This window comes from Nelumbo lutea, chromosome 2, assembly GCF_056320005.1.
Source record: "Nelumbo lutea isolate HS-2025 chromosome 2, American lotus-T2T, whole genome shotgun sequence".
Taxonomy (NCBI): domain Eukaryota; kingdom Viridiplantae; phylum Streptophyta; class Magnoliopsida; order Proteales; family Nelumbonaceae; genus Nelumbo; species Nelumbo lutea.
This window is the reverse complement of record NC_142685.1, coordinates 56,232,441-56,246,027: the sequence shown is the minus strand read 5'-3', so window position 1 is coordinate 56,246,027 and position 13,587 is coordinate 56,232,441. Positions and strand designations below refer to the sequence as shown.

The 13,587-nt window shown below is 39.3% G+C and overlaps 1 protein-coding gene across 1 annotated transcript; it reads right to left on the bottom strand.

Moving 5' to 3' along the window:
- Positions 1-4,554: 4,554 nt before the first annotated feature.
- On the bottom strand, positions 4,555-12,669 carry LOC148870862 (ruBisCO large subunit-binding protein subunit alpha-like). The gene is made up of 8 exons (XM_088969776.1): positions 12,379-12,669; positions 11,690-11,864; positions 10,382-10,503; positions 8,218-8,425; positions 7,918-8,063; positions 7,534-7,840; positions 5,882-6,333; positions 4,555-5,100 (listed from the first exon to the last, which is right to left on the bottom strand). Exons 1-8 carry the CDS (start codon positions 12,430-12,432, stop codon positions 4,813-4,815), a joined length of 1,752 nt encoding a protein of 583 aa, XP_088825902.1. The 5' UTR covers positions 12,433-12,669; the 3' UTR covers positions 4,555-4,812.
- Between the last annotated feature and the right edge of the window lie 918 nt (positions 12,670-13,587).

The following is a 13,587-nucleotide window of genomic DNA, read 5'->3' as shown; positions in this document are numbered from 1 at the left end:
TGCAACTGCAAGCTTGTGACTCATGGATAGACTGAATAAGCTGTCCTAGTTTTGGGCAAATGAGTTTGGGTTTACAGCAAAATCCACTACCAGCATAGATGCGGATGTAGCCTATCACTTTCACTAGGGCCTTATATGATGAGAATACAGAGATCATTTGATGTTTTTTCCTTCTCTAGTTCATTTGTTTTCTTCTCTGGGTGTTTGAGTTTCTGCTTGCATTTCAGTCTTTCCTTTCTTATACTAAAACAATGAATCCTCCACAATTACCTATAACTTTGGGTAGTCTTGTTATTTGGCTTTTTGTAGTCTGTGGAGGCTGATTGTTTGTTATTCCTTGAATAAGAAGAAGAAGAAGAGGAGAAATCATGAAAAAAAAGGTGATTGTGGAGTGTGTTGATAAAGAAAATTAAATGGCATTAAAGAGCATTTATGTCTTTTTATATGTCACTTAACCTCAATTACCAGTTTTAAGCTAAATTGTCAGTTTTCAGTGACACATTTTGAAATTTATGTACTAAGACTAATCAGGTACAACCAAATGACGTATGGCTGGTGGAAAGGGCGGTCCACATAACAAAATAAATAGTGGAATAGCAATCAACCTGAGTCGAGATGTTATATTCAGCTCAACAATGAAGGAGTTCATAAACAATAAAACCATTAAGAAGTAACTTCAACTATAGAACCCAATGTCAAGAGTAGAGACAACTTGGTCATGAGTGTATACGGATGATGATAACTCAATTTTTGTGTGTGTGTGGGGGGGGTGGGGAGGGGGGTGAGAGTCAAAAACTAAGAATTAACCTTCAGATGGGTTGATATAAGTGAGAAATTTTAAGACATATGAGGCTAAGGCTCTCTCTTGCAAGAGGATGCATGCAGCATTAAGGGCATTTTGGATAATGAAACCATTAAGATGGCAAAGGAAAAAAAAAACTATTTTGCTAAATTAATATACCCTATATTTTATTATATTATCACATGGGCTACAAATTAGGAGTTATTCCGAACCATGCCTCAATAAATAGTGTACATCATTTCAATAAATTAAGGCTATGTTTGGGTTGAAGGAAAAGGTATGGAAAAGAAAGGAGATCTCATGTAATTAGGACAAGGTTAGATGACGTTAATGATGGTCTTGACCAAGAAAGATTCATATCAAGTCCCATTTGGACACCACAACTATGCCCCAAATCTCCAACACCAAGGTAGTTGTTCCCTTTCCTTGAAATTGGACCTGTTCACGGGCCACGCTTCAGGCTTGGCCCATGAACACTTTTCCACTGCTTCAGGCTCAGCTTTGAACTGGACCCATTCAAATTTTGGTTAAAGCTAAGTCCAAGCCCAGTGTAAGAAACTGAAAGATATCTCGCAACTATGCACTGAATCTACTGATCACAACACATTGCTGACCACATTAATTCAGTCACACAACGAGAACATCCTCGGCTATATAAAATACAACAAATGTTTCCACGTGTACGGTTGGACGAATGTAACCAGCAAATGGCCTTTTTTTGCTCAGGCCGGATGTATTTCAAAGGTTGAAGTAGTGTTGCTGCTGCTGTATGAATCAGAAGCAGTTTCTAACTACCAAGGATCCATTGTAGTATGGATGACGACATCAGTATATCCAGCCAGCCCACTGATACATTTGGCCCTACGGCATCGTTTGGCTGCCAACAAGTGGCCTTGACTGAAGGGCTGACTAATAGCTTGGTCATGTGATTAGAGAGAAAGAGAGAAACTGTTTGGTTTGATATGAAGCGGTTGTCAAACTAACACTTTAAAACCAAAAGAAAGGAACTTGATCAACCTAAAAATTTTTGTTAGTCTGAAGAAAACAAGACCAAGGTTTTAAAAATAGGACTAGACATGGAGCCGCTCTAGGGACCGGTTCTTGGGTTGAATGGTCCAACTGTTTGGTTCAAACGGATGGCCCATTCTGAGTTAAAAAAATAAATAAAATAAAATAAAAACGGCCAAAAATTTTTGTCTGGGCTGATGGGTTAACAGTTCGACCACCCAGTTCAGCGGGTCACAGACCAAATCAATATATGGTTTTTGGCCAAAAAACAATTTTAGGATGAAACGGAATCAGTTAACCGTTTTTCAAAATCATGAATAAGACAATAAAGATCATTTAATATGCTTGCCAATCAAGTTCTTTTAGTATTTATCTGCCTTCTAAGGGCAAGTTCGAATCTTGGAAAAAAATTGAGATTTTAGACCAATCCAGACTCAAAATCCATCTGGACTATCAATCCAATCATCCAAGTTTTTTTTTCCTGTATTAGGCTACAGAAAAGGGGTAGCCCATCTCCAAATCCCTATACCCCCACCCCCAACCTGGGTGAAGGCGGGACTCTATCCTAGGTGTCCCACTACAACCAGTTAGGGACTTTGGTGGTGTTTGGCATCAATGCTGTTTTTTGAGAGAACGGCACCCCATTGGTGTCACGTCAGAAAAAGCAGTGGTTCAAAAAACGGCCTCTTATTTTATATCATTTTTTCAGGAAAAAATAAGTTGCTCTAGACCACACCTTGGAAATCAAAAAAGTGTGGACTGAAGAAACACCAAATTCAATGGCAGTGTTTGGCATCGATGCCGTTTTCTGAGAAAATGGCACCACATCGGTGCCATGTCAGAAAAAACCGTGCTTCAGAAAACAGCCTCTTATTTGGCATCGTTTTTTCAAAAAAAAAAAAAAAAAATGTTGCTCCAGACCACGCCTTAGAAATCGAGAAAATATGGTATGAAGAAACGCCAAATTCAATGTCTTCTCAGAAAACAGCCTGTTGTTTGCCTGTCGGTGTTGGATAATGTAAACCAATGCTGAAAATGGTTATACAGCACTGGTACCAAACAAAACCAGTGTTGTTTTTCCAGAAAACAGCCTATGTAGCAGCACCAATGCCAAACAAAAAAATGAGCCGTTTTCTGAGAAAATTGTGCAATAGACCCTCATGCATACAGCACCGTTTTGTCAGAAAACATCTCTGAAGCAACGGCATCGATGTCAAACACCTACAATGTTTTCCATTGCTGAGAACGATGCAATGGTGTAGCATTAATGTGGCATCATCTTGACATTGGATAAAGTAGACCAATGCTAAAATCAGCTATACAACACTGGTACCAAACAAAACCAGTGCTGTTTTCCCAAGAAACAGTCTATATGGCAGCATCATGCCAAACAAAAAAATAGCTATTTTCTGAAAAAACAGTACAACAGACCCTCATGCGTACAGCACCGTATCTCAGAAAATATCTCTAAAGCAAGGGCATCGATGCCAAATACCCCAGCAGGGTAGCTGGCACCTTCTCCAACCATCCAAGTTGATAATCGCTTTTTATCTGCAATTCAACATTTATAAATCCAGCATATATATATATATATATATATATATATATATATATATATATATATATATATATATATATATCCAATCATCCAAGTTGATAAATATAAAGAGAGAGAGATTGAAGGTCATGTAGATGAGCAGTGGCCCATTTCCCAGACACCGTGTTGAACTACTGCTCAATGTAACTAGTCTTTTTATCTAAGCCCTAAACAAAGTTCAAAACTGGTTCAGGGGGGCCGGTTTAAGGCTCCTCGACCGTCTGAATTGGTCAGACCCCCAATACATTCACTATAGGGGCGTATCAGAGAGGTCCCGGAATAATATGTATCAGCCGATGTATCGATACTTTTAAGTTTGAACTTTGATTCAAAGTATTGACACAGGCCAATACCTTTTTTTAGGCTTTATTTATTTATCTTTGTAAGGCATATCGGCCTGTATTGATACTTTTTTTTAGGTTATATTTGTTTTTGAAGCCGATTTAAAGGGATCGATTTAAGACCCGACTACTCTCTGAACCAGTGACGACCCAATACAACCCCCGAAAGGGCGTACCAAGAAATCATCTATCGATACTTTGAACCTTGGCCCTAAGCTCCAAAAGATCATGTAGATGGCATCAAATTATCGAATTCACATCTGCACCCCCACAACATATCCCACCGTATATAGGAAATATCTCCCACCGAGAACTTCGGGAGATGTTCCAACTTCCAACACAACATATCCCACCGTATATAGGAAATGTCTCCCACCGAGAACTTCGGGAGATGTTCCAACTTCCAAATGCACGTTAAGATGTGCTTGTGGGGCGCAGATGTGATCTCCAAATTATCAGCCAATTGTTCATTTGTTTGTCCTTACTCCTTTGTGGAGGATGAAAGGGGAGAGTGGGTTTGTTAGGCGGGGCTATAATCTTGGTAGGGAGGGAATAGGGGGCAGCGGAAAATGATCGATTGATTTTTCTGGCATTAGAGTCAAGCTGCACTTCAGTGACAGTGTGATCAAACAAATAACAGTGGAGTACCGCCCGGATGCAATGCATCTGAATCCTAAGTTAACTGATTCCAACTTGAGACTGCGCTGGTGCAACAGCAAAGTCTTGATCCACCGCCACGACCAAAACAACCATTTGGAATCGAAAATGAATATTTCGATAAGACTATCACATAACACCATGAAAACTATAAAAGCAATGGTCCCAACTTGAATTTTCAACAATATATATTCATACAAAAAAAAAGAAAAGAAATTCCCGCTCAAATGCCACTTCAATTGGACGTGTTGCACCTTTCAAGGCATTCACGTAAACCAATTTCCTCTAATGCCACTTGAAGGCATTCACGTAAACCATTTAGCATTAGCCTATATAAAATCACATCTACTGATTCTACCATCGATTTACTGTTAAGTTTTGACAAAAACAAAGGTAAAATAAAAGAATTACACAGCAAGCCCTTGCGGGGGTGCAGCTACTGGAGCCTTTGGCCTGGGCTTCTCCACCACGATGGCCTGAGTAGTCAAGACCATTCCCGCCACGGATGCAGCATTCTGCAACGCGCACCTTGTAACCTTAGCCGGGTCAATAACCCCGGCCTCCATCAAGTTCTCATACTTGTCCGTCATAGCATTGTATCCCATCTCCCATTCACTATCCTTTATCTTCTCTACCACTACTTCACCCTCCACCCCTGCATTGTGAGCAATCAACGATGCCGGTGCTACTAGTGCCTGAAAAAGGAAAACAAAAAAGATTAAAACAAAACAAACTGAGATTTAGAAATGCTTCCTCAATGGCAGCAATTAGGCTAATGGTAGATTCTTCACCTCCCTGCATCTACAAAAAATCACATGACGCACCAGTATAGCTTTTAAAGCCCTAATTGAAAAGAACAATAGTCACGTGCCTGATCATCTCAGGCGAAGTCATATTTTTAGGGCACGTTTGGAAAAAGCTAAAGCTTTGATTAAACTGCCTTTGCTGAGCCGTTATGAGGAAGCTAAGAGAAGCTTCCTGAAAACCTTTTTTTGACTGAAGCACAGTGTATTTGAACTTACAGGATTCTTTCACCAAACATTGTTTTTAGGCTGTCAGGGTGGCGCCCACCTTGAAAAGCCATAAGCTGTCTCCTCAAAGCCGTCCCAAACAGACACTTAGGGCCCACTTGGGAGTGAGAGGGCTGAAGTTTTATTTGAGCTGCTTTGGAAAAGCCACTAAAAGAAGCTTCAGCAGAAGGCCATGTTTTTTTGGTTTTAAGATTGCTATTTTAGGATGTCTGGGGTTTTCACCAAACATTATTTGTAGGCTGTCTGGTTGGGTCCACTCCACAAAGCCAGAAGAGACTACGTGAAAACCATTCCAAACGGGCACCTATAGGAGGCACTCTGGCTCCCAAACATCCATCTTAACATGGCTGGTAATGGTGTCCATTTAACCCAATTAGTGAAAGAAAATTTTCCATTTTGCATGATAAAGCGCACGATATAAAATAGATTACTATGATATGCTTACCTTCTGCACGATATCAGCACCTAGCCGTTCATCAGCATCTTCAAGTTTGTCCTTAATTGTAGGGATGTACGTGGAGAGGTGAACCAAGGCAGCACCTCCGCCAGGCACAATCCCTTCCTCTATGGCCGCAAAAGTAGAATTTTTGGCATCCTCAATCCGAAGTTTGCGGTCCTCAAGCTCAGTCTCAGTTGCAGCTCCCACTTTTATAACAGCAACTCCACCAGACAGCTTGGCAATTCTCTCAGCCAACTTCTCGGAATCATAAATAGAATCTGTCTCGGCTAGTTCTTTTTTTATTTGTGCAATTCTAGCTTGAATCTCATCCTTGGTTGCAGAATCAGCAATAATGGTGGTGGAGTCCTTACTAATAGTCACCTTTCTTGCCAGACCAAGTTGCTCAACTGAGGTGTTCTCTATCAGCAACCCCAGATCACTAGCTTGGAATTCAGCTCCTGAAGAGGAAAAGAACAGAGTTTAGAGTGTCAACAGATACTGTAATAAATGCACTACATAACCACCACTGTATGTGAAGAAAGATCAGAAACCAAGGCTGCATTTATTTGCAATGCAAATCTGAATCGGATACAAATTTTGCATCCAGTTCACTTTTACTTCCATTTGTTTGTGACTGATTTGCACTCTTATCTGATGCAAAATTTGCACTTTTGGCTCAGTTTGGAAGGAATATAAATACAAATATGTACAGTACAAATACATACAAAATAATACGAAATGTAAGGTTTTGCACTCTACATATTTGTATTTGTACTCCTTCCAAACTGAGCCTTTGTCTCATTTGCATCCCTTAGCATATGCAAAACCTAATGCAAATTTTGCATCACTTCCTCAGTTCCTCCTACGTATTCTCTCTCATATAAAGTGGGGACCACATTAATTTGCTTCCTACCTTACCCCCCCCCCAAATAATCATGTGGAGCCAAAGAAAAAAATCACTTTATTTTACAAGAATAAGCAAATTTTACTTCCTGTATGATTTAAGGCCCCGTTTGGTTCGCAGGAAAGGGATGTCTAGAATCAGGATCGGAATGGGCTATTCCGATTCCAACTGTTTGGTTGGGCAGAATCGGAATCCCATTCCCATTCCTGCTGGAACGGCATTCCCCCATTTGAGGGAATGACCATTCCCTGCCCCTCCCTGGGGAATGAAATCCCATTCCTGCTGGTTTTAATTCCCATTCTCATTCCTGTCTGAACCAAACAGATTATGGGAATGGACCATTCCGATTCCGACCCCGGAGGATTTAGATTCCCATTCCGATTCTGATTCCGACTGCGAACCAAACAGACCCTAAATGTGAACTTTTCTTTTGTGACCCACTCAAGTAATGGGGATGCTCATTCTCTAGCTAATAGCAACTCATGATTTTGATTTCTCAGGTTGTTGGGGTTCTAGTCCCCCTGTTTGGCTGATGAACTCTTTATTGGCTGATGACTGATGTTGAAGTCCGGTCAAATTATAGGAGTTGTTAGTAGTATTGCAGGTAGTAGTGTCACTAGTTAGTTCTTTGTGGTGTGTTGTTTCAGTGTTTTCTTGTTGTCGGTCTATTCTCTCTTAGTTTTCTTAATGAAAATTTCATCTTTTCTACCAAAAAAAAAACTAAAATATTTCATTCTGTAAGAAAATCAAGTACCTGTTACGATGGCAATATCCTGAAGGAGAGCCTTACGCCTCTCACCAAAACCCGGCGCTTTAATTGCAGCAACATTTAGAATACCACGGAGTTTGTTCACAACAAGAGTAGCTAAAGCCTCCCCAGTGACATCTTCAGCTATGATAAGGAGAGGAGCTCTAAGTTGTGTGGTCTTCTCCAACAAAGGAATTATGTCCTTTATTGTTGAAACCTTCTGATCAGTGACCAAGACTCTTGCATTCTCAAATTCAACAATCATTTTCTCAGGGTTCGTAACAAATTGTGGCGAAATGTAACCTCGGTCAATCTGCAGACAAAGTCCAATGAATAACATCAAGGACACACACACACACACACATATATATATATATAAAAGATACATACCTCCATTCCTTCTTCCACATCTACTGTTGTCTCAAAGGATGATGAAGACTCAATAGATAAAACACCATCAGGGCCAACCTTATCAATTGCATCAGCAATCATAGTCCCAATGACGTCATCATTGCCAGCAGATATAGAAGCAACAGCTGAAATGCATTAAAAGGAAAACCATCAGAAAGGATAAATTAGCATAAAGCAATTACTAGTGATAAAAAAACGTGAACTCTTGGAAAAAGAATAAAAACACAACACTGGAAAAAGAAAAATAACTTGTGATGTTAATGAAGTCCATTTTAATACCTTTAATATCATCACGTCCCTTCACAGCCCTAGCTTTCTTCTCTAACTCATCCACCAAGCCTTGTACAGTCTTGTCAATTCCTTTCTTGAGCGAGACAGGGTTTGCGCCAGAAGTAACACTCAACAAGCCTAATTTGATAATTTCACGTGCAAGAATGGATGCTGTTGTTGTCCCATCACCAGCAGAGTCATTTGTCTTACTTGCAACCTTCATGCCAGAAACTAAGAATGTTAATACATATAGTCACCAGCAATGCTCCAGAAACTACAGCATCTGAGAGTTCAGACACATTTTTTTATCACTACTTAAAGAAGCCCAACACATCACCTCACACAAAAATGAAAAGAGAAGGGAGGTATATACGAGGGCCCTGAACATGGTTTAAAATTTTGTGGAAATTTTAAGTATTTTGGTTTCAATAAGCTGCACCAAAAAGTTAAAATTGCATGTTTGTACCCTTTTTTGCTAAAATTTTGTAAAACTTGGCATAATTCAGAATATTCTATCAATGTAAATTTTTGAATTTCCAAAGTTTTAGAATATTTTGACATAACAGATATTTCAACCAAACATATTTCTGTTTTTAATGGTTTGATATTTATAATGGTATTTTATTTGGGGCATTAAAATATTAAATTGATATTGAAGTTTTCAGTATATTTCAGTTCCCTTGAGGGACAGTTATAACCAAAATTGTGGTTTACAAAACCTTGCCGTGAACTGCACACACCTGAAGAACAAATTGCAAACACAGCATGCAATTCACTCCTATTGAAGCATGATAAACAGAACATGGCACTGCAATGCTAACCCTCTGGTTGTGACATAGATCTTGTGCATGCAAGAGGAAAAATGCTATGCTTTAGCAACTTAAAATCTCGTATTTCCTTCTTTCTGCCCATGGTAGGCATATATACAAGGATCAAAGTATTAATACACCCCTGATGTTGCAGAAAGGGTGTATCGGTACTTTGAACCTTTCACTTTAAATATTTTTAGTTTCTTTTTCAAAATTTAAAGAGGCAACATTTAATGCTAACGTTTAAAACAACACCTTTTAAAAAAATACCTTAAAAACAGTGCATCAGTACCCTACTGATACGAGCTAATACATTGCACCTAGAATTAAGGGGCTTAACACAAGTCCAGAGGCCCACCTCAGCCTGCACCTGGGCCTGAAATATAGGACAAGTCCCCTATGCAGGCATTCCAGGCTATGGCTATAAATATATACTTACAGTTTTACACGTATTGGGTTGAATCCCGGACCCAAAACTTGTGGGGGTACATGAATGCTCAACCCTAATATATGCATAGATATTGAAATTTTCAGTTTATTTCCTTTTCCTTACAAATTTCTTGATTCTAAATAAATTTAGGTCACACCTTTTGAAAGGGGCTACTCTTATTAGACATTCTTTCAAGAGTTGCAGGTTTGAACATCTCTTTTCTTGATAAATCCTCCTCACTACCACTCTCCACAAAAATTTTTTTTTTGGATTGAGAACAACCCAACCCTTATGTCAACTATGTTAGCATATCTCATCCCAGAATCAGCAAATTAGTTAGGTCTTTCAATAGTTTCAATATGAGTCAGGCCATTTCAACCTAAATGCTAAAGTCGACCTTATTAAGTGGGAGGAGAAACTATCCAAGAAATACCACCCAACCCTGTTACCAAATAAAGCACACACAGAAGATACAGCTAGAAGTGTATTACATCAAATTTTAAAATTAAATAAATAAATAAATGGTTCATAGACCAATTCATTTCAAAGTTTCCTTCAAATCAACCGTCAAGAAGATCAAACGATTACCTTTAAAAGTTAAGATATTTTCATGCAGCTGCTAACAACAGAAACAAGCAAGTATTTATATTATATCCCAAAAAACTTGTAAAGATTCTACAGAGTACTTTATCTGCAAAAGCAACTGCTCTTTTTCCCATTTCCTATATTTATGAAACAAATTAGTCCAGTAGAATCTTGCCTGAGTTTCCTTCACACAACAATCAGTTTTTTGCAATTTTCACTATGACCCCTCTTTTCAACAGCAATTATGAAACTAATTTTTTTCCACTTTTACCCTCATGAAGCCTAGCTAACTTGTAAATCAATTCATCAAAACGTGTTGGAAAGAAAAAACAACACAAAGGATCCTTACCTCTCTTATGAGAGCTGCACCAGCATTTTCCATGTTATCTGCAAGCTCAATAGCTCGAGCAATTGTTACCCCATCATTGACCACCTTGGGGCTCCCAAATTCATCCAAGACCACATTCCTCCCTTCAAAATAGAAAACAGAATCAGCTGCTAGTCCAAGTACAACATTCAAGGTATTTCTCCTCAAGCATCAATTTTTCTCTGTTTTTTTTTCTGATAAAAAGTTAGCCATTTCATTCAAGCAAAAAGACTGAAGTGTATATGAGAATGTACAACAAGGCTAATCAACAAAAACACAAATGCCTCATCAGTCTATTTGCACGATGCAAAAAAGTTCCTCTCTAATCCTGATTTAGCTAAGTGATCAGCCTTATGGTTCAGTTCTCTTGACATTCATCTGAAACAGAAACCAAGATGAGCAGTCAACTCTGAAATTTCTAGAAGGAAGCAAGGTTCTAAATACTTTTTTGGATGGGGTGAGCAACATTCTAAATAACAATACAGACTGATATGCCAAATGGAGCGTATCAGTCCCTATTGTTGAGCCCTTTAATTTTTTTAGCTTTTTACAAACCTGTTCAGATGGGTCCATATAAGGCCAGTCTACCCCCCTGAAACATTGCTTATAGTGGCATATCAGTGGGTCACCAACATGATACGTATCGGCCGATACAGGCCAATTTGTTGTGAAATTTTGATGCTTGCAAGGAAGTATGCCAGCCTCCAAGGCCCAGTCCTAGGTTTACTTGCCCAGCCGATTATGTCTCTTGAGTCACCATCAACCAGCAATGGCCAATGGTGTAGCTTGTATGGCTTTAGCAGATTTGAGGCCTACAAGGAGGTCCCTAACTTCTGCTTCTGAAGCATCTTTTGCCATGACAGGCCTACTAAAGGTCCAAGCCAGAATGCCACCATATGAATTCAGAATAATAACCCCAAAATCCTGCTTGAACTTAAATTCTGGACGGCTGGACCTCAAGCTACCATCAATTTATCATGGGGATCTAGAATGGAAGGCACGTGCTCGGACAAAGGTTGAAGACCTAGACTAGCAAGGGTTTTCATCTGCCAAAATTTTTTTCGAAGCAATATCATGCTCAATTATCTAATTAACGTATGAAATTCCAAAAAAAAAAGGAAGAAAACGGAAACCCTACCATCAAGGAAACCTAGGTCGAATGGCCATGTAAGACATTTCCTGACAACTACCCCAACCCAAAACAAATGGTAATGTAAGGAATAGTTTGAATAAAACGATCAAGTAGAGAATAGGGATGATGGGACAGATAAACAGAATGCAAAGAAATACCTCTAGGACCAAGAGTAACACCCACAGCATCAGCAAGCTTATCAATTCCAGCCTGAAGCGCCGTCCTTGAACTTTGGTCATAAGCAATTTGTTTTGCAGCCCGGACAACAAATCTACGGCTGGACGGGCCGTTGTTCAACCTTTGCCCCTGATTCACCCTCCTCCTCAAGCTTTCCTGCAACAACATAACACGAACTGTCAAAAAAAATTCAAATTTGGTAAATTCAAGTGGTAACATGAGAATCTAAAGATGCTCCATAGCCGAATACCAGCAAACAGAACCACAAAAAGCTACTCAACAAGGCCAGCAACGAAAAGTAACCTCGAATTAAACAACAAAATAAGAAAAAGCTGTCAAACGAAACCAGCATGAATGGGAGTCGGGAGCATCTCCAACGTTCCCTAGATACACTAAAGGACCAAAACATATGCTAGGCTCAACGTCAAATCCAATTTCAGAACCCCAAAGGATTCAACAAGCTAAACCAAAATCAACGACGCATAAATTTCCACAAAAGGCAAATAATGATCTCTATCAAACGATTAACAGAAGGATGACATCTTTAATCAAGAATTGCAAATTTCAGCAGAAAATCCACGAAATATTGCTATCAACGAAGAAATGACGGAATTTGATATAAATTACTTGCCCAAATGGTGGGAAAAGAAAGAAGAATATAACAGAACACCTGTTTGGGAGAGCGAAAAACTGACGCGGTCGAAATGGCATTGGCCGACGCCATTTTCACTGATTCGAGATGCCAGAAAAGAGATAGATGGGGAGATTAGGGTTTATGAATGTTTCTTTTCTTCTACTCGGATGTTGGTGTACCGTGTGTATGTTGTAAGCTCAGGCTGGTTTCAGGGGGTGTATGGATAAGGACTGCAGGCATTCATTCATATTAGGGCTTTCGCGAGGGAGGAGTTTCCAGAAGATTCCATGCCCTCGATACTTCCAGACTCGGATCTGTTCACGGGCCGGGTTCAGGTCGGGATTTTCCTCTTTATCAACGAAAATGTTCAGGCCCGAGTGGCCGACCCAACCCTTTTGCCTTGATCTCAGAATTTGACCCGGTGGCCTTTATATAAATCCAACTTTACCATTAGGCTTAGAAATTGGGCCAGAACCTAACCCTTTTATAAAGCTCAAAACTAGGCATGAAATTGGATAAATTGATATATAATATATGAATTATATATTATTAACACATTTTTATTACATGTAATATTATTGGTCGGGTTTGTGCTCAGGCTTAAACTTTTGAAAAACCCAAGTTCGATCTAAAAAAATAGTCGGGCCTGGATCGTAGAGCTTAAGCCCGAATTTTGTCTAAACCCAATAAAAAAACAGGTCAAGCTGGCAAATTCATCCGACTACCTGGCCCATGAACAGGCCTCTAGGGAAGCGTTAAGGGCACGACCAGACCCGTGCCCCTACAAAGATTTATCTCCCTTCTAAATAAATTGCATAGAGGTTGTACATGTTAACTTGCTACTTAATGGTGGAAGGCTATAAGTTATAAAATTTGGCAACATTACAAAACCATTGATGTGTTTTTTCGACATATACTTTAAACCTCTATTGTACTTTCTTTTTAGGAAAATTATCCAAAACTCATCATCATTTTTTATGAATTCTCCTAAACATACCGCAACTTTTCAAAACGTCCAAAACTCACCATGTCATATGAGTTTTATTTTCCAAAATTCACCTTCCATTAGTGCAATGTTAATGCTTCTTAACATAAATGGTCATGTCAGCATAAATAACACTTTTCATGACCAAATTACCCTTTAATGGCGAATTAGGGGAAAGGGTCATTTAGGTTAGGGTTAGAGTAAAATTCTCTCTCTCTCTCTGCTTTGCCTCTTTCGCTTAGATCTGGCCACCACACCAT